The 21,309-nt window shown below is 46.1% G+C and overlaps 1 protein-coding gene across 1 annotated transcript in view; it reads left to right on the plus strand.

Moving 5' to 3' along the window:
- The window catches only part of TMPRSS13 (transmembrane serine protease 13), a gene marked incomplete at both ends in the record, with an annotated part of 63,881 nt that overhangs the window by 21,696 nt on the left and 20,876 nt on the right, over positions 1-21,309 (plus strand). The window contains 3 exons of the mRNA XM_080717788.1: positions 170-268; positions 1,626-1,768; positions 1,917-2,069. Of these exons, the coding sequence (XP_080573914.1) occupies positions 170-268; positions 1,626-1,768; positions 1,917-2,069 (395 nt within the window). The remainder of the gene's footprint in view (positions 1-169; positions 269-1,625; positions 1,769-1,916; positions 2,070-21,309) is intronic.

Below are 21,309 nucleotides of genomic sequence, written 5' to 3' on the forward strand. Positions count from 1 at the left end.
ATGCTCTGAAGGAAGACTGAATTTCTGTCCTGATCAGCCCAAGGCCCTGGAGGTCTCAGAGCCACTCTGGGAGCAAGGATGGGAGCTCCTTGAATAGCGGCTCTTCTGACCTCACCCCACCAAAGCCTCCGTCTTGTTCTTTTGCTGATGCCATGAGGTTTCCTTGCAGCTCACATCCACCCCGCCTGCCTCCCCATGCACGGACAGACCTTCAGCCTCAACGAGACCTGCTGGATCACAGGCTTTGGCAAGACCAGGGAGACAGATGGTGAGAGGCAGAGATGCTAGGCGTGTACATGGTGTGTGTGTGTGTGTGTGTGTGTGTGTGTGTGTGTGTACGCACGTGTGCATGTGGGGGGATTATATCTAAGTATACAAACTCTCATTTAGATAGCTAGAGATGGATATAGAGATTTGTCCACCTGCATATGAATGTGTGTGTACCTATGTCAACATGTTCTGTGTGGTAGTGCCCTCCAGGCGGGACCACCAGGGAGAGCCCTGTAACTGAACAAGTTGGGTTCAGTGCTCCTGGCTCTGAGGGAGAACCCACATAGTGGAGAACCATGGAGTGTCTCAATAAGAGGCCCTTAGAAAGGGCTTGTCATAGCCGGGCGTGGTGGTGCAAGCTTGTAATCCCTGCGCTTGGGAGGCGGAGACAGGAGGATCACGCTGGTTCGAAGTCAGCCGCGCTGGCTTAAGAGACCCTGTTTCCAAATAAAAAAGTATAAAATAGGTCTGGGAGTGTAGCCCAGAGGTAGAAGGGTTTCCAGGAAGCCCAGTACCACAAAAAAAAAAAAAAAAAAAAAAAAAAGGGCCTGTCATTTAGTTGGTTGCTCGGAGAGGCCTCTAACAGGTGGGACTTGGCCCGAGATGGGATGCTGTTGTGAAGCAGGGGTAGCAGTAACTGGGAAGCTAAATAATCTTATCCAGCAAGGGAAGGTCTAAGGCTGTGATGAAAAGAAGCGTCAGTCCTTTGTGTGGTGGTGAGAGGGGAGGTTTGGTCTCCTGTGCTTTGCACAGTGGCCTTGTTTTTGTCTGTCCTTGAACAGGGTGATGAAGTGCCTAGTTGTTTTGCCAGAGGGCTTATCTGATGCCAGTTCTGTAAGATGGTTGTGTCCTGCAAAAGGGTCCTGGCCCAGAGGCCTGGCTGTTAGACTTGGGCCAGCTCCACACTTGGGGCCACATTTCCTTGGCCCTGTGTGATGGGGTGGGGACTAATCAGGCACAGCTTCCTTCTGATCTTACCTCCATGGCTGGCCGTCTGTGTGACCATGACAAGTCACTTCCTCAGCCTAAGGCCACCCGCTTGTCAGTGGGTGAGACCAGCTCTCTTTAAGACATATAATGCAGAAAAGTGAGATAATAGAGCCAATGGTGCTTGAACATAGACAACGTTTCGGCTTGTCAGGTGGCCTGACAGTCTAGAGTGTGTGCACGCCTGTGTGTCTATTTCATGTGTGGAGTTTTCTGGCAGGAGGACATAAGCTATGCATCCTGAGCGCCCTGCCACTGGGCTGGGTCCAGCCTTTAGGCTGGGTCCCAGGCATGCACAGCAAGGACAGGAGGCTGTCCAGAGGCTAACTGTCCTCTTCCTCTCCTCTTCTGCCCTTGCTCCACTGAAGAGAAGACATCCCCCTTCCTCAGGGAGGTGCAAGTCAACCTCATTGACTTCAAGAAGTGCAATGACTACACAGTCTATGACAGCTACCTTACCCCAAGGATGATGTGTGCCGGAGACCTACGTGGAGGCAGAGACTCTTGCCAGGTGAAGCTGCCTGGGACTGGTACACAGGTCCCTGAGCGGGGCTGGAGGGTAGGCCAGGGGAGGTTGGGACTGTCCTGGGAGCCAGGGCCTTGCCCTTTTCTGCTCAGGACTGCCCCTACCCAGCTGACATGGTGGCTTTCCCTTGTAGGGTGACAGTGGGGGGCCTCTTGTCTGTGAGCAGAACAACCGCTGGTACCTGACAGGGGTCACCAGCTGGGGCACGGGCTGTGGACAGAGAAACAAGCCCGGTGTATACACCAAAGTGACAGAAGTCCTCCCCTGGATTTACAGCAAGATGGAGGTGAGAGTCCTGCCCGGGGACATTATGCCAGACAGGCTGGGGTCCCCCAAAGGTGGGAGGCTGGAGGATGGCCCAGGCTTTCCTGGGGTGTGGACAGAGGCTTTGCATGTGAGGGTGCTCAGGTAGGGTCAGATCTCAGGCTTATAACAGAGCCCCGGGCTCTGGTTTGGCTTTGGCTCCTCCATCTGTTTATGGGCTCCAGTGGAATTATCCATGGTGCCCAAGCTCTTATATCCAGAAGAGCCCAGGAATCAGGAGTAATACGGTGGAACAAGGCTTGGTGCCAGCTCCAGTGCCAGTCTCTGTCCCAGTGATGGCCAAGGCATGGGCTCTCACAGGCCAAATAAATGACTGCTGCAGTATAGGAGGCTGCCCTGCGTGGCAGGGTGTTGAGCCGTCGAGCATCAGGAAATGGGATGCAGCTTCAGCCTCACTCTCAGCTGGGAGTGCCATGCCAGCCTTTCCCTGGTCTGGGGGCAAGGGGCCGCAGAGAGCTCAGAGTGAGGCAGGGAGGCTGGGGCTTCTTCAAACCCTCTTGTCTCCTCTCTGAAGTCCCTCTTCTCCAGGAGGTATCGGCAGGTGCCCATGGGGCTGAGCAGGAGGCCTGAGCCCTCAGGCTGAGCTCCCAGTCCACCTTCACCCCATTCTCTGTTTCGTTTTCAGAGTGAGATGCAGTTCCGGAAATCCTAACCAGCTCTGCCACAGCACAGGCTGCTGTGAAGACTCTGGCAAAAGGCATCTGCCCTTTTCAACACGTGGGCTGATGGCCACTGGCACCTTTGCCACTCCTGCCTCCGCTGACTGCTGCCTCTGGGTGTGCATGCACACGTGTGCATGTGTTTGTGTGTGTATGTGTGTGAGTATATATGTCTGTGTGTACATGTATGTGTATGCGTTGTTCAGAAACCAGGAGAGCAGTCACCTCATCTCAGACTCCCAGGCTACAAATCTTCTGGATATAAGAGCTTGGACACTGTCGATACTTTCAATGGAGTCCATAAATGGATGGAGGCAAAGCCAAAATAGAGCCCAGGGAAGGGGCTGAAGGTGACATCATGAGTTCTTGCTCCTCTGACTCTGACTTGGGAACCAGCCCAGAGCACACAGATACCTTCAGGCCAGGCAACATGACTGCTCTGCTGGATGGCAGGTTCTGATGGGCGCCAGGGTCCCTGTGCCTGGATGTCCTTTGGGGAGAGCTCATCCTGTTGATGGTGTGAGCAGTGCTCTTGCTCAGACCTCCTGCGTGTGCTGGGGATGTCCAGAGCCAGAGCCCTCTGTCCAGGCTGACCACTGTGATGAGGGCTTATCACACATGCTTGGCCATAGCTATTGGGGCAGCTTTTATGTCATTTTATTTTTATATTTAAGAAATAGAAATAGATGTATATTTAAAGATTCTTCAGAAATTTCAGGGCCCTTGAGATCTAGCATTAATCACCCAGAGGACTCCAGGGAACTCACAGGAGTGTCCCACTGGGGAACATTCCTTGCTTCGAGGGACTGGGCAGAAGGCCTTGATGAGGTCTCCAGGATGGACCTCTGGGGTTACAGCTGTGACTAGGGCCTTAGGAGATCCTCAGGGAAGCAAAGCCTCTCGTGGGCTGAAGGAGAGATGCCAACTGCTCTGGATTCTCAGGGCTGTGACCATGGCAGGAAGAAATGAAGACATGCTGCTCCTGTGCAGGCCTGCCGGGAATCAGAGCCCCGAGTGGGCAGCACCCCTCGCCCAGCGGTGCTGGCACTGCAGGGTGTGTTCACAGATTTCTCCATCTTCCAGTTTCTCAGTTGTTCTACAGACATAGCACTGACATGAAAAAGACCTTGGAGAGAGAGCAAACGCCATCCCCAGGCCCCGCAAACAGCCCTCTAGGGTACTCGAGTTGGCACTGCTCCTGTAGCTGTGAGTGCAGCCGGCCTTCTTGCCAGACAAAGGCCTGGGCCTCCCCAGGCTTTTCTCCAGGGCACCTGTTCCCCCTAGTCCTGCTTTTCCCTCCTGGGGCCACCTGGGCCCCTTGTGGTGCTATGGTTCTCAGAGGCAGGGCCAAGCTGATCAGCCCTGCCCAGTGCTGGCAGGCAGGCAGCTGTCCGGGGGCCCCAGAAGAACAGGCCGGAGCTGGCCAGAGGTGAGAATGTTATTGAGGCCAAGGAAGAGGCGGTGCCCCCTTGAGCCCCCCCACGATGGTCTTCAGCAATAAAAGCCGTGTGACCTGAAGAAGTTGTTGTTGGATATTTCACTTGACAGAGGTAGAAAACTGAGCTTGCCCACCCAGGTGTCCAGACATCTCAATTGCAGTTCTGGTTTGGGTTCCTCACCTTCAGGTCCGCTCACGAGTCATGCACCTCCCATGATATCATTGGCCACTCTACGCCAGGTCCTCCTGCTAGGCCCCAGGGGAACACAGAGTACATGACGGTGGCCTCAGGACCCAAGTCATGACCCAGCATGATGAAGGCACGGTTAGTGTGAATGCCATGCTTGGGATGTGAACCAAGGTGCCACCGCAATGCCTAGAGAGGCCAGAAGGCTTTGCAGAGGAGGTGAGGCTCGAGATGAATCTTGAGGAATAGGCCAGCCTGCACAGAGCAGCCATGGGTAGAAAGAAGTGCACTCTGGCTTGTTCTCTCCCTGCCTCCTTCCTCTCCACTGCTTCACTCAATCAGCAAGAGGCATGTTTACAGAGAAGCCCCAGTACCCAAAATTAGATGGGTGGTCCATTAGCCTCTCTGAAAAATCTAACTCTTCGCTTTTTCTCTTACTTATCCTGTACTTAACATGTGGGCCTTAATAACTATGGCCCTCCTGATGGAGCCAGAACCCAGCACTCAGTGCCACCACAAACATGAACTCAGCTCTGCGCCCACATGTCTGCCTGTCAGATGCTTCCATTTTCTTGGCTTTAGTCTCTCAAATCAATGTCAGAGCAAATCTTTCCTCCAATTCTTTTTTCATTTCATCTGTGCAAGAAGGTACAGGGAAGGTGGGGTGGTGGCGTGGTGATACTCATCTACCCCAGTAGGCCCCACAGTTTCCATCCCCAAATTGCATAGCAAAGGTGTGCTTAGCAGCAGGAAACTCTCTTCCACATGGTTTTCCAAGGACTTCTGTCTTTCAGTCTTGCGGCTTGCTCGTCTCCATTATTGTCCACTTCTAACCAGAAGCAAAATATGAAGAAGTTACAACTATTTCTTAAAAGCTCTGGCCCAAAAATGACACATGTCCTTTCCATGCACATCATATAGAGATGCAGGCATGACACTTGGTGCCTTAGATGAGATGAGACAGGAAAATGCAGTCCTCGGCTGAGAAGGAGCACTTATTTTGGAGGACATGTGGCCTGGGGCAGAGAGTGAAGGTGCAGGCCATTTCTGTTCCTTTCTCCATAGAGACTAGACCCTTTCCTGTATTTCTCAGGCTTTCTAGGGCATAGATTGATTGGCGGGTGTGTGCGTGTGGCAAGGTAATGAGGCAGAAGCAAAAAGAAAGCAGGCTCTAGGTAGGAAAATAAAAACACATTCCTTTGGCTCAGTGAGGCAAGATCCTAAAATGGTGCTTCCCTGCGCCTACCACCTGGATGGGCCTAAGCTGAGTACCCGCCAGGTGGGAGTGGTTAGAGGAAATCAGGCTCCGGAAAAGAAACCGAAACCCAACCAAAGCTTCCGCACCTGTGGAGCCAATCAAAACCTGCCCCATCGCCCTGAGGCTATATGATCTGTGTGCTGATGCCATTTGGGGCTCAGACTTGGAACTTTTTAGTCCTCTGGGCCCCACCAGTGGAGATAAAGGAATTCTCCTTCCCAACCTGGTCTTTGGGGCAGCACCTTTTGCTCCTGTCCTCCTTCAACAACAGAACATCTATACAGATTACACAATTCATGAGATTGGCGTAGGGAGGCTTCCCAAGTGGGCCCAGAGATCCAAATGGGGACGGGGTATAGTGGCACCATCTCACGTCCCCAGATCCCAGGCATCTCCAGGTACCAGCCAAAGTCTCTTTGACTTCATTGACTGCTGGATTTACCAGGGCAAGAGGAGGAGGGTCCAGTGACTTGTTGGAGTGAGACAGATGATGATTTTGGAGGACCCAAGTCCAACCTGGCTGGTAATTCTGCTGCCTCTGGGTTTGCTTAGATCCCAAGGGCCATTGTTTTCCCGAATTGCTTAGCTATTGTCCTGATGCCATTGGGAGATGTATGTGGCAAGCAGCTCATCTTAACGATGACAGGATGGTGATAATATAGCAACCAGCATTTGCTGAGCTTTGGGTGTGTTCAGGCACCTGGTATGTGTTATCTCCATACGTACAGTAACCCTGCGAAGGAGGCCTTGTCATCATCCCTAATGTACCGACAAGGAAATGAAGGCCGAGAGAGAGATGAAAATAAACCTCCACTAACTACACAGCTGCCAAGTGGCAGCATGGAACTTTGAATCCAGGCAGTCTGATTGTAAAAGCTGCACCCCTGAACCCTGCATACTGCCTCTTTCCAGGGTTAGGCAGGGTCCTAGCTGTAACCCCATGGGCTCTACCATCTGGTTCGGCATATCTGTCAGAAGGGGAGTGGAAGGCAACCCCCCAGAAAAACAGGGAACACCCTCAGAGTGTCATTAACCAGCGGCTTAGACTACGCAGGGTCTAAGACAAGGGCCTGAGTAGGAGGAGCCCCTCCCCCCACATCTCCTGTGGACAGTTTCTGGAAGGCCCTCCCCAGCCATGACAATCTTCTTTCTGCTCAGGATACCTTCCTGTCTCCTCAGTATGAGTGGGTGGCTCTGAAAGGCACATGCCATTCATTTCCTACCTCCTCTGTACTGCTCCCAACTTCCTGCCACCCAACCCAGGAAGTAAGCACTATTGTGGTCTAACAGTGAACGATCATGCTCTAGAGGTAAGAAACCCTGGACCACATGGGGAAGAGGCTTTGCTAGGTGAGACCTCCTGGACAGGTGGGTCAGAACCTGTTCAGGGTCCTACAGATCATCTCCTTCTAGCAGGACATGGGCTGTAGACACAGGATAATGGCATCTCTATCCAAGCCCTGAGTTTCAAAAGAGGTTCTTCATCTCTCAAACAAGGAAAGAGCGGGAAATCTGCTTTGAATAATTCTACCCACTTGTGCTATTATGGTGGCAAGGGTGCAGGAGCTGGAACTGAAGCACCTGGGGGTACAAATTCTAGCTCTACAACTCACTCAGCTATGTGATCTGGAGATTACGTTTAACTTAGCTATGTGATCTTGGGCAAGTCTACCTCTTTGTTTCTTCATATGTAAAAGAGGTTTATCTATTCCACATGTTGCGAAATTAAATGGAATAATATGTATAAACATGCAGGGAAAGGTGATCAGAATGTTGCAACCTTGAAACAGATGTTGGGTTTGCAGCAAAAGAGTTAGTTTCTTCACACAGCATCTCTTCACCAAATGAATGAGATAAAGAGAGGAAAAAGTGGGTCAGTCTTCAGGTCCTAGGAAGTTTACCATTGCTCTGATAAACTTTCCTCTTAGTCTTTTAGCAATGGGCTGATCTAGAGCCATTCCAACTGGTGGCTTCTCCAAGGCAAGGAGCTGAACTCACCCTGCTCTCTCGTGTCACCAGTGGGGTCCGGGCAGCTGCCTGTCCCTGGGAAAGTTCTCTTCTAGAAGTCAGTGCCCTGCCCCAGTGGCCTCTGTCTGCTCAGCCAATGGCAGTGGGCAGTTCAGAGCTGTGAGGGGCACACATCCTCATCTTGGCTCACATGAGTTTTTTTTTTTTATTGTGGATCATATTAAAAATAGCATACATTCAGCCTGTGCTTGGTGCCCTCTCTCCCCCCACGTCCTCCCTTTCCAACACTGAGTGTCTAGGTTGACCATGCTACATCCATTCTTTTACACATATTCTAATGTAGCTCCTCCATTAATCAACCTCAGCCTTCTTCCTCTCCTATCCTTCCATTCTAGCTTTGCTGAGGTTCCCCTCCATTATCTGGAGTTCCTCTGGTATTCCTATTACTCCCTAGTTTGGACATATTAGAGAAAACATATGTCTCTTCTCTTTCTGTGCTTGGCTGATCTCACTTAACATAATGTTCTTCAGGTCTTTCCATCTTCTTGCTAATTACATGATTTTGTTCTTCTTTATTGCTGAGTAGAATTCCATTGTTTATTTACCATAATTTTACAATCCATTCATCTGTTGATGGAGACCTAGGTTGGTTCCATATTTTGGCTATTACAAATTGTGTTGCTATGAACATAGGTGTGCATATGTCACTGTAGTTCTCTGATATCAACCTCTTTGGACAAATACCCAGGAATGGTAGACCTGGATCATATGGTGGATACATTCCCAGTTTTCTAAGGAATCTCCACACTGATCTCCATAGCAGCTGAACTACTCTGCACTCCCACCAACAGTGTAAAAGAGTTCCTCTTTCCCCACATTCTCGCCATCATTTGTTGTTATTTGATTTCTTTATGCTTGCCACTCTGGGGTTAGATGGAATCTATCAGAGTTTTGATTTGCATCTCCCTGATGGCTAATGATGTTGAACATCTTTTCATGTATCTATTGGCCATTTGTATCTCTTCTTTTGTGAAGTGTCTATTCAATTCAGCTGCCCATTTCTTGATTGGGTTATTTGGTTTGCTACTGTAGAGTCTTTTGAGCTCTTTGTATATTCTGGATATTAGCCCTCTATCGGAGTGGTGGCTGGTAAAGATCTTCTCCCATTCTGTAGGCTTTCTCTTTAGGTTCTTGATGGTTTCCTTTGATGAGCAGAAACTTTTTAGTTTGATGCCATCCTACTTGTTAATTCTTGCTTTAATTCCCTGTGCTTTGGAGGTCTTGTTGAGACAATTACTGCCTGTGCCTATATGTAGGAGTGTTGAGCCTATGACCTCCTCTAATTACTTCACACTCTCAGTCTAATTTCTAAATCTTTGATCCATCTCAAGTTGATTCCTGTGCATGATGAGAGTAAGGATTTAGTTCCATCTTTCTACAAATAGATAGCCAGTTCTCCTAGCACCATTTGTTGAAAAGGCTGTCTTTTGCCGGGCGTGGTGGCGCACGCTTGTAATCCCCGCGCTTGGGAGGCAGAGACAGGAGGATCACGCTGGTTCGGAGCCAGCCTCACTGGCTTAAGAGACTCTGTTTCCAAACAAAAAATATATATAAAATAGGTCTGGGAGTATAGCCTGGAGGTAGAAGGGTTTCCAGGAACCCCAGTACCACCAAAGAAAAGAAAAGGCTGTCTTTTCTCCAGTGTATGAATTTGGCCCCTTTGTCAAAGATTAATTGACTATAGGTGTTTGGGTTTGTTTTTGTATCTTCTATTCTGTTCCACTGGTCAGCATGCTTGTTGTTGTGCCAATACCATGCTGTTTTTTAACTACTATTGATCTTTAGTATAATTTGAAGTCAGGGATTGTGATGCCTCCTGCATGGTTCTTATTGTTGAGAATTGCTTTGGCTATTCTGGGTCTTTTCTTTCTCCATATAAAATTCATGACTGATTTTTCTAGGTCTATGAAGAATGTCATTGGTATTTTGATAGGATTTGCATTGAATCTGTAGATCACGTTTGGCAGAATGGCCATTTTGATTATATTTATTTTGCTTATCCATGAGCAAGAGAGATCTTTCCATCTTCCAAGGTCTTCCTCAATTTCTTTCTTTAATGTTTTATAGTTTTCATTGTAGAGGTCTTTTACATCTTTGGTTAGTTTATTCCTAGGTATTTTATTGATTTTGAGGTTAGAGTGAATGGAATAATTTTTTATTTCTTTCATTGTGGATTCATTGTTGGCAATATAGAAAAGCAACTAATTTCTTTAGATTGAGTTTGTATCCTGAAACTTTGCTGAATTGAATTCTTTGGGTCTTCTAGATAAAGGATCGTGTCATCTGCAAATAAGGATAGTTTAAATTCCTCTCTTCCTATTTGAATTCCTTTGATTTCCTTCTCTTGTCTTATTGCTGCGGCATGAGTCTCGAGGACTATATTGAAAAGGAGTGGTGATAGTGGGCATCCTCGCTTATTCCTGATTTTTCCTATGAGTTTTTAAACCACAACTGTCAGGCTCCCACCCCATTAGCCAGTGAACCTTTGTGTTGTCATACATGGCAGATGCTATTGAGGCCTCATCTTACTGTAACTCTTTGTAAGAAACTTCCACAGCCTTCATTTGTTGACTATTCCTTCCTAAATGAAAGTGCCACACTGTTCACCACATGGAGCTCTCCCAGCTCCCCTTGCGACTGTCTGCTGCTCTCCTCAGTCACCTCTCTTTTCAAAATCAGATTAACCTGACTTTGACCTGTTACAGCCTGCATTCTTCACAGTCTTCCTCAGGAGAGCCTGCTCACTGTTTTCCAGAGTGGAAAGCTCTGCAGTCCCCCACAAGGGGTAGACAGGTAAAGGGAGAAGTCTCCAAAGATATGCTGTCTGCACTCTCAGGCTTAGAAAGCCCACCTTCCTGGGCAGACTCAGGCTTCCCCCTCTCTGCACCCTCAGAGCATCCTTTCCAGCAGACAGTTCAGGCTGATCTCTCTTAAGAATATCACACAGCATCTTGTAAATTCTCTTTGTGGTCAAAACCATTTCTTCCTGATTTGATCATAACAGAAATCAAGGTGAGTATAGATTTCAATGGTTGTGTACAGGTTTTCACGAGAATGCACATTTGTATTCCTTGAGGATAAATCACTATAGGTAGTATTGTTGGGTCATCTGCAATTGTGGCTTTAACTTCGTAAGACCCTTGCAAGCTGTCTTCAGAGTGGCTGTGCTGTTTTTCATTGATATTTGCACTAGAGGAGTTCCAGCTGCTCCACATCGTCAGTGCTTTGTATTGCCAGTATTTTATATTGTAGTTATTCTAATAGATGTATAATGGTATCTCATTGTGGTTTTAATTTGCATTTCCCTGATGACTAATGATGTTGAGAACCCTACTATGTGTTTATTTGCCACCTGTATACTGTAAAAGAATACTCTTTGGTGAGTATTTGTTTAAGTATTTTGCCATTTTTGATGGGTTGTTTCTTGCTCTTAAATTTTGAAAGTTATTTAAATATTCACAATACAAGTGTTTGCTGGATATGTGATTTGCAAATATTTTCTTCCTGTGTGGCTTGTCTTTTTATTCTCTTGCTTGTATACTTTAAGAACAAGAAAATGTAATTTTGAAAATTCCAACTTATTTTTTTTCTTTTCAGCTGTGCTTTTAGTATTACAGCTAAGAAATCTGCCAAATCCAAGGTAATAAAGATTTTCTCTTTTTTTTTTTTGGTGGTACTAGGGTTCCTGGAAGCCCCTCTTCCTCCGGGCTACACTCCCAGACCTATTTTATATATATATATATATATATATATATATATATATATATATATATATATTTTTTTTTTTTTTTTTTTTTTTTTTTTTTTTTTGAAACAGGGTCTCTTATGCCAGCACGGCTGGCTTCGAACCTGCGCGATCCTCCTGTCTCCGCCTCCCAAGCGCGGGGATTACAAGCATGCGCCACCACGCCCGGCAAGATTTTCTCTTAAGAATGTTATTGCTGTATCTTTTAAAATTGGTCTCACGATCCAGTTTGAGCTTTTTTTTGCACTGAAGATTGAACCTAGAGGCATTCTACCTCCAAGCTACATGCCCAGCCCAATTTTATTTCCTATTTGGAAACAGAGTCTCACTAGGTTGCTGAGAGCCTTGCCAAGTTGCTAAGACTGACTTTGAACCTGTTATTCTCCTGTGTCAGCCTCTCAAGTACTAGGATTACAAGTGTGTGCCACCCCCCATCCAGTTTGAGTTAATTTTTGGATTCTGTTAAGGAATAGATTGAGTTTTAAATTTTTACTTATTTTAAAATAGATTTCCCATTGTTATATCACCATTTGTGGAACAGATTGTACTTTTTCCATCCAATTACATTCACATTTTGTAAAAAAAAAAATCAATTGAACATATTTGTGTGGGTATATGTCTGGCCTCTTCATTCTGGTCCATTGATATAGATGTTTTATTCTTTCTGTGCTAATTACTATAGTCTTGTAGATAACTTAGAACTGTACAGGGTGGATTCTTCATATTTATCTTGTTCAAAATTTTTTTGACTATTCCAATGCCTTTACATTTTCATATAAATTTTAGAAACAGTTTGTTTATAAAGAATAATATAAGAATTTTGATTGGGATTGTGTTGAATCTATAAATTTATTTGGCAAGAATTAACCTGTTAGTGATATTGACTCTTCCAATCTTCCAATCTAATAACATGGTATGTTGCTACATTTTTTAGATCTTCTTTGATTTATTCTATCTAGAGTCTGTGGTTTTTCAGCATACAAATACTATACATAGTTTGTTTGACTTATAGCAAAGTAATTTTCATGCTAACATAACATTTTTATTAAAATAATTATATTTCAAAAAATGACAAGAAGAGTATTGTAACTCTGTATGTGTGTGTACCCAGAAGTATTCCACCTCTGAACTATACCCCCAACCATATTTTTTTTTTTTGAAACAGGGTCTCACTAAGATGTGGAGGACCTCAAGTTGCCAAGGCTGGCTGCGAATGTGTGATCCTCCTGTCTCAGCCTCCCAAGTGCCAGGAATACAAGTGTGCAACACCACACCCGGGATTGTTCGACATTTTTTTCAAATCTCTTTAATGTATGGCCTAATAAAAGATAACTAGATTCTCATACTTGCTTCCGTATCCAATCTATTGTGATGTTTTTTGGTTCTAATATATGAAGAAAACTTGGTCTCACAAAGATAAAGAGCTGGGAAGTAGAAGTGTAGTTAGTAGTCTTTTGAAATAATTGTGGATGCTTTTCATTGATACTATACTCAAGCTTGACAATGTGGAGTCTAAACCATACCAGTGAACTTTTCCTAGTGGGTTAAGTTAAAATCTTTTCCTCTATGTTGCACTCTGAGTGGGTATTTTACCCCAGCCTAGTTTTATAGCATCGTTCATTAGTCATTTGGAAATCATCAGATATCTGAATTCGGAATGTCTTCCAATGTTGACCCATCTTACTATACAATGTGAAAAATTACGTGTATCAATGTCACTACTGATCTTATCATAAAAGTCTCTAAAGATTAGAAAGCTGTCAAGCTATATTTTCGCTAAAATTCTAATTTTCAATTGAACACTTAATTTCTATCATTAGGAACAAATATTGTCAGCTCTTTTCCTTGAGGTGACAAGCTTATTTTGTTCATTTCTGAGCAACTGATTCCCAACAATCAAGTCTAAATAATTATAGTTTGTCAACCTTCATTTAAGTCAAAAAGACATTGTGTGAAAAAAAGTGGCTAGTTCAGCATGCAGCTCAAAAACACATTGAGACAAATAGTAACTTTGGTATGCTGCAGAAGTGCTTTGTGCAGACTTTCTATTTTGGCACACCAAATGTTAAAAAGATGCTTACCACAGGCTAAGAGATGATAGTTTTATAATTTTACTACTTTGTCAGGATGTTCTCAGTGGCACTGGCAAGTGTGAGGAGGTGAAGGGTATAAAGATGGCAGCACAGTTGGTGCCGCGGCCTGAGTCATGCTGAGGAGCAGCAGTGTCACTCGTCATCGCTTTTGTACAAATGCCAACACAGTAAGAAAGGCAGATAACATCACGCTCTGAGTAGGAAGATAATGTTGCCCCTGTCGATCCCCTAAAAATGTCTCTGGCCCCTGAGGGGTCCTCAGATCATTATTAGACCACATAAGACAGAAAGGGGAAATCTGCAGGCAGTGATTTTGAGTAGGTGCTTCCTGGACATTCTATTGGAAACACACCTTTACCCTCCCTTCCTGCCCTTTGGGGAGAAGCTAACAATCTACCATCTGAAGAGGTCTAAGGCTAGTCATCTTTATGCTGTTGTGCCAGGTCCTTGAAGAAGAGGGATGCTAATCTAATTGCAGTTTAATGAAGAGCCCAGCAGGTGGGAGAAGGAAGAGTGATTGGGAATTTGCACATTCTTAAATTCCTGGGCTTAATAATGTGTCCCAGGTGAGTGCTACAATTCTAATTAGAAACACTTCAGTAATTCTCTCCAGGTTTGGGGAAGCAGGGCTGAGGCCCTCAATACGTAGGTGGGCTGCACTCTGTGGGGACCTTCTTGCCAGAAACTCCATTGCTGTCTCTGTACAGGAGTGGTCCTGTCTTCCTACCTTAGTTTGCTAATCTCTCATACTTTTCCCCTGGAGGGAGGAAGGTGTGGCTTGACAAATGCAAAGAATACTACAGAGGTTGGTGTCCCAAAAGCCAGGTGAACACACGCACCCTAGGATGCAGACGAGGCGAGCAGAAACCTTGCATCTGACCACATACCTCTGGACTTGTACACACATTTGAGTGTATTTGTGAACATCTAACTGCCATTGGCAGCTGGTACTGCACTGACTTTCAAAGTGCAGTACCCTGATAGGAGCATCAGCCTCTACTTGGGGCAGACCCAGTGATCTGTGCCTTATCAAGCCCTCCTAGTGATGGGAAGGCATGTTCAAGTGTAAGAACCCCAGCCTAGAGGACATATTTGTTCAAATGCCCTGGTGTGGAGATGTGTGGGGACATTTGACCTGCAGGTGGAGATTTACATCTGAGCATCCTTGCTGCTGGAAGCAACTCTCTCCCTTGACCTTGTACTCTCAGAGCACTTCTTAGTCCAGGGCAGGCACTCTGGGGCACTTAGCAAATATGAAATGATGATGATAAGGGTGGTAGGCAGTTCTGTCCCCAGCCAGCTGGGTCCCTCTTCCTCACTGGTCCCTAGTAGAGCAGTCTTGGGCACACTCCTTTTATCACAGGTAGAAACCTAACCTGATAGTGCAGGAAGCAGGAGGGTCACATTGGGAAGCAAGAGAGAAGGCCTGTTGGGAGCAGAAAAATACCTTCCTGCTCTATCCTTAATCAAACTACTGGGACAGAAGAAACAACTCTGCTCACCCCTGGCTAATGGCTCTGGGTGTACAGAGACGAGGGGACAGGAATAGGTGGCCCATGACAGACAACTCCACACCAGGCTCAGTTGGAGATGCTTGTTAGTTGGGGGAGAGTGTCCTCATGTCAAGGGACCATGTGTGGTGGGGCCTCTATGGAGCAGGATCTCCTCATGGGGGGAATGGGCCAGGAGCACAAAATGCCAGGCCCTGAACCAAGGTCACACTTCCTCAAACAAGACTTCAAGCAAGTACCTGCTCATCACCTAGGTTCTAGCAATGCTGAGTGGCTATGGGCAAGTTGCATCAGGCTCCGTCTCCTAGACTATGAAATGGGGATGACAATGGGGTCCATGTGACAGAGCTGTGGAATAAACTAACTGAGCTGATGAATGTGGACTGACAAGCTTTGTGCCAGGCACATGGTTACTGCTCAATGAAAGTTGGCTGCTATGTTTGCATTAAATCCTTGAAGAACATCCCCACCAGAGAATTAACTTTGGTTCTCTTGTTCCACTCCAAATTGGGTTGGTCAGGGACCCCCAGACATGAGGTCAGTGGTAAATCACTTAGTTTCCAGGCAATCTATACTATTTTCTTTTTAATTTTTTTCCTTTATTTTGAAATAGGGTCTCACTAAGTTGCAGATAGCCTTACTAAGTTGCTGAGGGTGGCCATAAATCTATGATTCTCCTATCTCAGCCTCCCAAGTACTGGGATTACAAGCCACACTGGCATCTACACAGGTTTTAAGATGGTTGTATATTCCTCTGATACGACAGATCCTGCTGTCACCAGCATCCCTGCATCCACCATGAATTACATCCTAATGGTAAGAGAATCAAAGGTAAGATGGTATGATGGTTGGCTATGGCCTGTTCCACAAAAAAGCTTATGTGTTGGTAATCCAACAATATTCAGAGGTGAAATAATTGAATCAGGGCTCCATCTCATCAGTGGATAAATCCACTGATGGATTAATAATTTGAATGGATTTATTGGGCAGTAACTTGGGTAGGTGGGGTGTGACTGGAGGAGGTAGTCACTGGGGGTGTGGCCCTGGGGACCTTATCTGTCCTTGGCCACTTCCTATTCCTCTCTCTGCTTCCAGCTGCCTCCGCCATGTCCTGCTACCATGATGTTTCTGCCTTGGAGCCACCAACCATGGACTGAACTCTGAAACTGTGAGCCAAATAAACCTTTCCTCCCCTGAGTTGTTTCTGTCAGGTATTTTGGTCATAGAGACAAAAAAAAAGCCGACCAAAATAGGTAGTGATAAGTGGCGCCCAGCCTGCCAGGTTGTTTTGTGTGGTATGGCATGTGCTATGCCTACTGTGAGCCTGGCTCATAGTAGGTACATCATAGGTGTTGGTAAATGACGAAGCTCGACCTTGGGGCAGATCAAAGTGGGATTAGTTAGTAGAGAAAGTCAAGAAGCGAATACTGATTGGGCAGTGACTTTGTCAGACACTGCGGTAGCTATTTTTTATGTATTAATCAATTTTCACAATTAGCCTGGGGAATAAGTGAGATATGTCATTAACACTATTCTAACAGATGAGGAAATGGAGGCTCAGAGAAGTGAAAGAATTTGCTTAAGATCAAACACAATTAATAGATGCTCATGAGGGATTATGTGGGCTCAATCTGCTACTCTCCTAACCCTTCCAAAAGTACTTTGTTCTTTGGCATAGAAAGGGTAGATGGGGGTGTGTGTGTGTGTGTGTGTGTGTGTGTGTGTGTGTACGTGTGTGTGTGGCATTGGGGATGGAACCCAGAGGCTTTCTACCTCTAGTCTACACTCCCAGACCTATATTTTATTTGGAAACAGGGTCTCACTAAGTCGCTGAGGCTGGCTTCGAACCTATGCTATCCTCCTGTCTCAGCCTCTCAAGTACTGGGATTACAAGCGTGCGCCACCACACCCGGCTAGATGGTATTTTTGATCTCTCTGTTGAGCAAGAATTTTTTGCCAAAAAAGAAATTTACCAGCCTGGTTTACATTTCCCGTTCCAATCACAGGGAGAGTACTTCCTACTGGATCTCCTAAGACCTTGACACCTCCTCATACAGGCAAAAGCCCTCATCTCCTCTTAGTCCTCCACAAAGGGCTGGGAGCATTCAGATAGCTTTTACCTGTCCAGCTCTCTGCAGGGGAATGGAACACTAAAAAGAAACTCTGGTAATAGAGAGGTCTGGACTTGGGAGAGAAAGGCAGAGTAGAGTCCCAGCCCTATTTTTTTTTTTTTTTTAATTTTGAAACAGGGTCTCACTAAGTTGCAGAAGACCTTACTATATTGAGGCTGGCTGTGAATCTATGATTCTCCTGTTTCAGCTTCCCAAGTGCTGGGATCATAAGTGTGTTCCTCCATGTCCAGCTTACTGACACTGTTCTTGAGTCTCAGGGCCTGAGTAGGTTTGGGAGGCCTGTGTCGTGGACCCTCCACTGGCATCAGCCAGTCCTCTCTGCCCTTGGTGGCAAGTGGGGGACCAAATAAAACAAAGGGACCCAGAAGGAAACATGCAAAGTCCTGTTCCTTCCCCGGGACTTTCTGAACCTGCCAAGAAATCCTTCCCACACATCTGGCTCTTATCTCTATGCCTCAGAATGCTTGGCCCCGGCCCAAACCTCCGTCCTTCTCCTCCTTCTCACACTTTCCAGAAGAAGCCTTGATTAGTTATACCACACCCCATTCCATTTTTTCTCGTGCCTTGGGTGCGTTTTGTAAGGTCACCCCAACTGGGACATTGGTTTTCAGCTCTCCCAGTCCACAGCTTAGCTAGTATTTTTAAGCATTTTTCATGTATTTAGGAAAGGGTGTGTTTCCTTGATCTTAGGACTCAAAGATCCAAAAAGAGATGGATAAGGCAAGGGCAGGAGGGCTGCACCAGTACTTAGGGAACCGGGCTCTGTCCCCACTCAGCCATTAATAAGTGACTCTGAGCAAGTCACTACCCTGTCTGGGTCCCGGGTCCCCAATTTGTAAAATGTTTTGTAAGATGTCCAACATTCCCCAGTTTCCTTTACCTCTCCTCCTCGTGTCTAGTTCTGGGTTGTACATGCAGACATCGCTGTGCCTTCTGAGGCTACCCTGGAGAAGCTGCCAATCTCTCTGACCATGTGTCCCTGGCCGGGTTGCTTCAGCTCAGGCTCACTTTGGCCCTGTGGGTTTGCCTGTGGGTCAGGTGTGAAGCAGCCCAGGGAGGGCCTGTGAAATCCACACACCCTGGTCTGGTCGCTGGAGAACTTGATCTCTGGGTCTTAGGAAGGGTCCTATGCTTTGTGTCAGTCATCTGTTCTGTGAAACAAAACGCTCCCTAAGGTCACTTCTAAAGCAATGGCCGTGTCATTTGCACATGATCTGTGGATTAGGAATTCGGGCAAGGCCCCCTGAGTGGTTCCCAGGCAAGGTCACTCTATGTGCTGTCTTTGTAGGAGACAGAATGAGATAGGAAGGCCCTGCCTGACTTCAGGTCTCTCTCCAGCAGGGTCATGCAATCTCACCTCTTTGGAGATGGCTCTCTTCTAAGTGGCAGCACTCCAACACGGAAGGCAGAAGCTGTAGATTTCTTTCAGCCCAGTCCAGAAAGTTATACAGTGATAGTTCTACCTCTTTTTATTGCCTGAAATAAGGCAGTGAGCCAGCAAGGTTGAGGGGAGAAGACAGACCCCACCTCTCAGTGGGAGGAATGGCCCTCTCGTTGCAGATCAGCAGGAAGGGTGAGAGTTGTAACCAAGGCCTAAGCTGGGCCAATTTACCACGGTTCTAAAAGAACACTGTGGGTGAGCCTGATATGCTGGAGGTCTGTAAGTCGCATCCCACGGACTAGATTTGCATCCTTGCTTCCTACCATGCACAACACAACCTCCAAGGGCCTCCCAATTTAGACAGAGGCAGAATGGTTGGTATGTTTTGGTTTTCTGGGTCAATATCATTCCTATTTTTGCATTCAGCAGCTAATCATTATATACCAATGACACTGGCAAAGGAGGAGAGAAGGGATATAAACCAGACCTCTCTCCTGTACTCAAGTCCCATTCATCTAAGAGCAACAACTTAGTCGAGTCCCTGGGCTGAGTCATTGCTTTCTTTTCTTTGATTCAGAGTTAAACTCAGGAAGATGGCTGTGGATTCTCTTGTTGACAATGTGCTGGGAAGGACGTGTGTTCCAGGGCTAGATAAATGTTTAATGCAAGTGATTAGCCAGAAAGGTGAGTGTTTTTTACCCATCACCTCCCCTCGGCCACATCTAAGGTCCTTACAAGGCCTGAAAAATGAAAATCGATAGAGATAATGCTTTAAGTGGTAAAAACCAAAGCACGTCTTTGGTCTGAGAAGCAATCACACCCACAGAATCATAAAAGGTAATGGAATCACTGGAGGGCCCAGCGTCTGTCCATAAAGACAGGAGAGGCCATGCTTCTGTGGCCAAAGGGTCCCTCTTGGGTATCTAGTGTCATCAGACGTGGTGGTCCCCTTCCCCCAAACAATCCAGGCACAGCCCCTGCTCAGAAGCCTCTGGCCACTGCTGGTCTCTCTTGGGAAGGAATGCAGGTCTGTCTACAGACACTGAGATAGCATATAGGAAGGTCCTCTCTGCTCTCACAGAAGGTAGTATGCAGGCCCCATGTGGCTTCCTTACAGCAGAGTTCAATGGTCTACCAGCCCCAAATAATATTTATAATTTTCCTAAACTACAGCCCAGATTTTGGGTTGGTGGTAGAAGCTGGAGATGCAAACTAGAATAGGTGGATTCATATCCATTTTCCTTGCCCAACACAAACTGGTGACTAGTGTCTAGTTGCAAAGTTGTGCTACAGACTGAATGGAGATGCCTGCTGGAGGCCTACAATTCTTTCTGGCTCAAGAACTCTACTAGAGCCTTTGTTCAGAGCCTGCATCCAGTGGGTTGGAAGGGAGCATATGAAAAACAGGTGTCTCTCCGCAGAATGCTGGCACCAGGCCCTCGGGGAGGGGTGGGGAGTTGGGACACCTGCTTTTACTAAGGCCATCAGCTTCTCTGAAAAGAAAAGCAGAAACACGAAGCATTCTGGTCTTGTCTCTGGAGCCATTATGTCTTGAATTTCCAACGTCATTATCTCCACAGAGCCACTTTGCTCAGTGTTACTCACATTTGCATTCAGCAGGAAAAGACAAATGGGCGAGTATTTGCAAAGTGGAAAAGCTTAGGGGGAGAAGCGGCCCTGCATTCCTGTGATCTCCCTTGGATAACCAGTGCTCTGGAGAAGCAGATTCAAATTAGAGACCTGCACCTCCAGGTGACACTTCACACTTACAAGTTTAGGTTAATCAGGCAGCAGTTAGTTCTCCAGACCAATGAGATCAGGGGTGTTTTTTTTTTTTTTAATTTAAAAATAAAACAAGCCAGGAGTGGTGGTGCATGCCTGTTATCCCAGCATTCTGGAGGCAGAGACAACAGGATCTTGGTTTGCAGATGGCCTCAATTACTTAGTGAACCCCTGTTTCAAAAATAAAGAATAAAAAATTAGGGCTGGGGGTGTAGCTCAGAGGTAGAATGCCCCTGGATTCCATCCCCAGTACTGTAATAATTAATAATAAGAATAAGAATAAGAATAAGAATAAGAATAAGAATAAGAATAAGAAGAAGAAGAAGAAGAAGAAGAAGCCGGGTGTGGTGGCACACGCTTGTAATCCCAGCATTTGGGAGGCTGAGACTGGAGGATCACGGTTCACAGACAGCCTCAGCTACTTAGTGAGGTCCTCTGCAACTCAGTGAGACCCTGTTTCAAAATAAAGAATAAAAAATAGGGCAGGGGGTATAGCTCGGAGGTTGAATGCCCTTGGGTTCCATCTTCAGACCCGCAAATAATAATAATAATAATAATAATAATAATAATAAAAACAAAAATAAAACAAATCTCGCCTGGGGCTGGTTTCACATGTTTATAATCCCAGTACTTGGGAGGATGAGAAAGGAGGATTGCAGGTTCCAAGCCAAACTCAGCTACTTAGTGAGGCCTTCTGCAACTTACTGAGACCCTGTTTAAAAAATAAAGAATAAAAAGTAGGGGCTGGGGGTGTAGCTCAGAGGTAGAATACCCCTGGGTTCCATTCCTAGTATGGAAAAAAAAAAAAAAAACTCATCTGTGCTTTGACATGGGTTGAAAAATGCTGTTTTCTTGTATGTTTTAGATTTCCTGTGGAAAGGTTTTTAGACTTCTCCCATTCTGATGGCATTTTCTCTCCTTCCCCCAAATTGATTCCCTGATATAGGAGTTTAAAAAAGGGGCTAAGTAGGATCCACTCCAAGAAAGG

The sequence above is a fragment of the Muscardinus avellanarius genome, assembly GCF_963383645.1.
Source record: "Muscardinus avellanarius genome assembly, chromosome: 1".
In the NCBI taxonomy this organism is placed as follows: Eukaryota; Metazoa; Chordata; class Mammalia; order Rodentia; family Gliridae; genus Muscardinus; species Muscardinus avellanarius.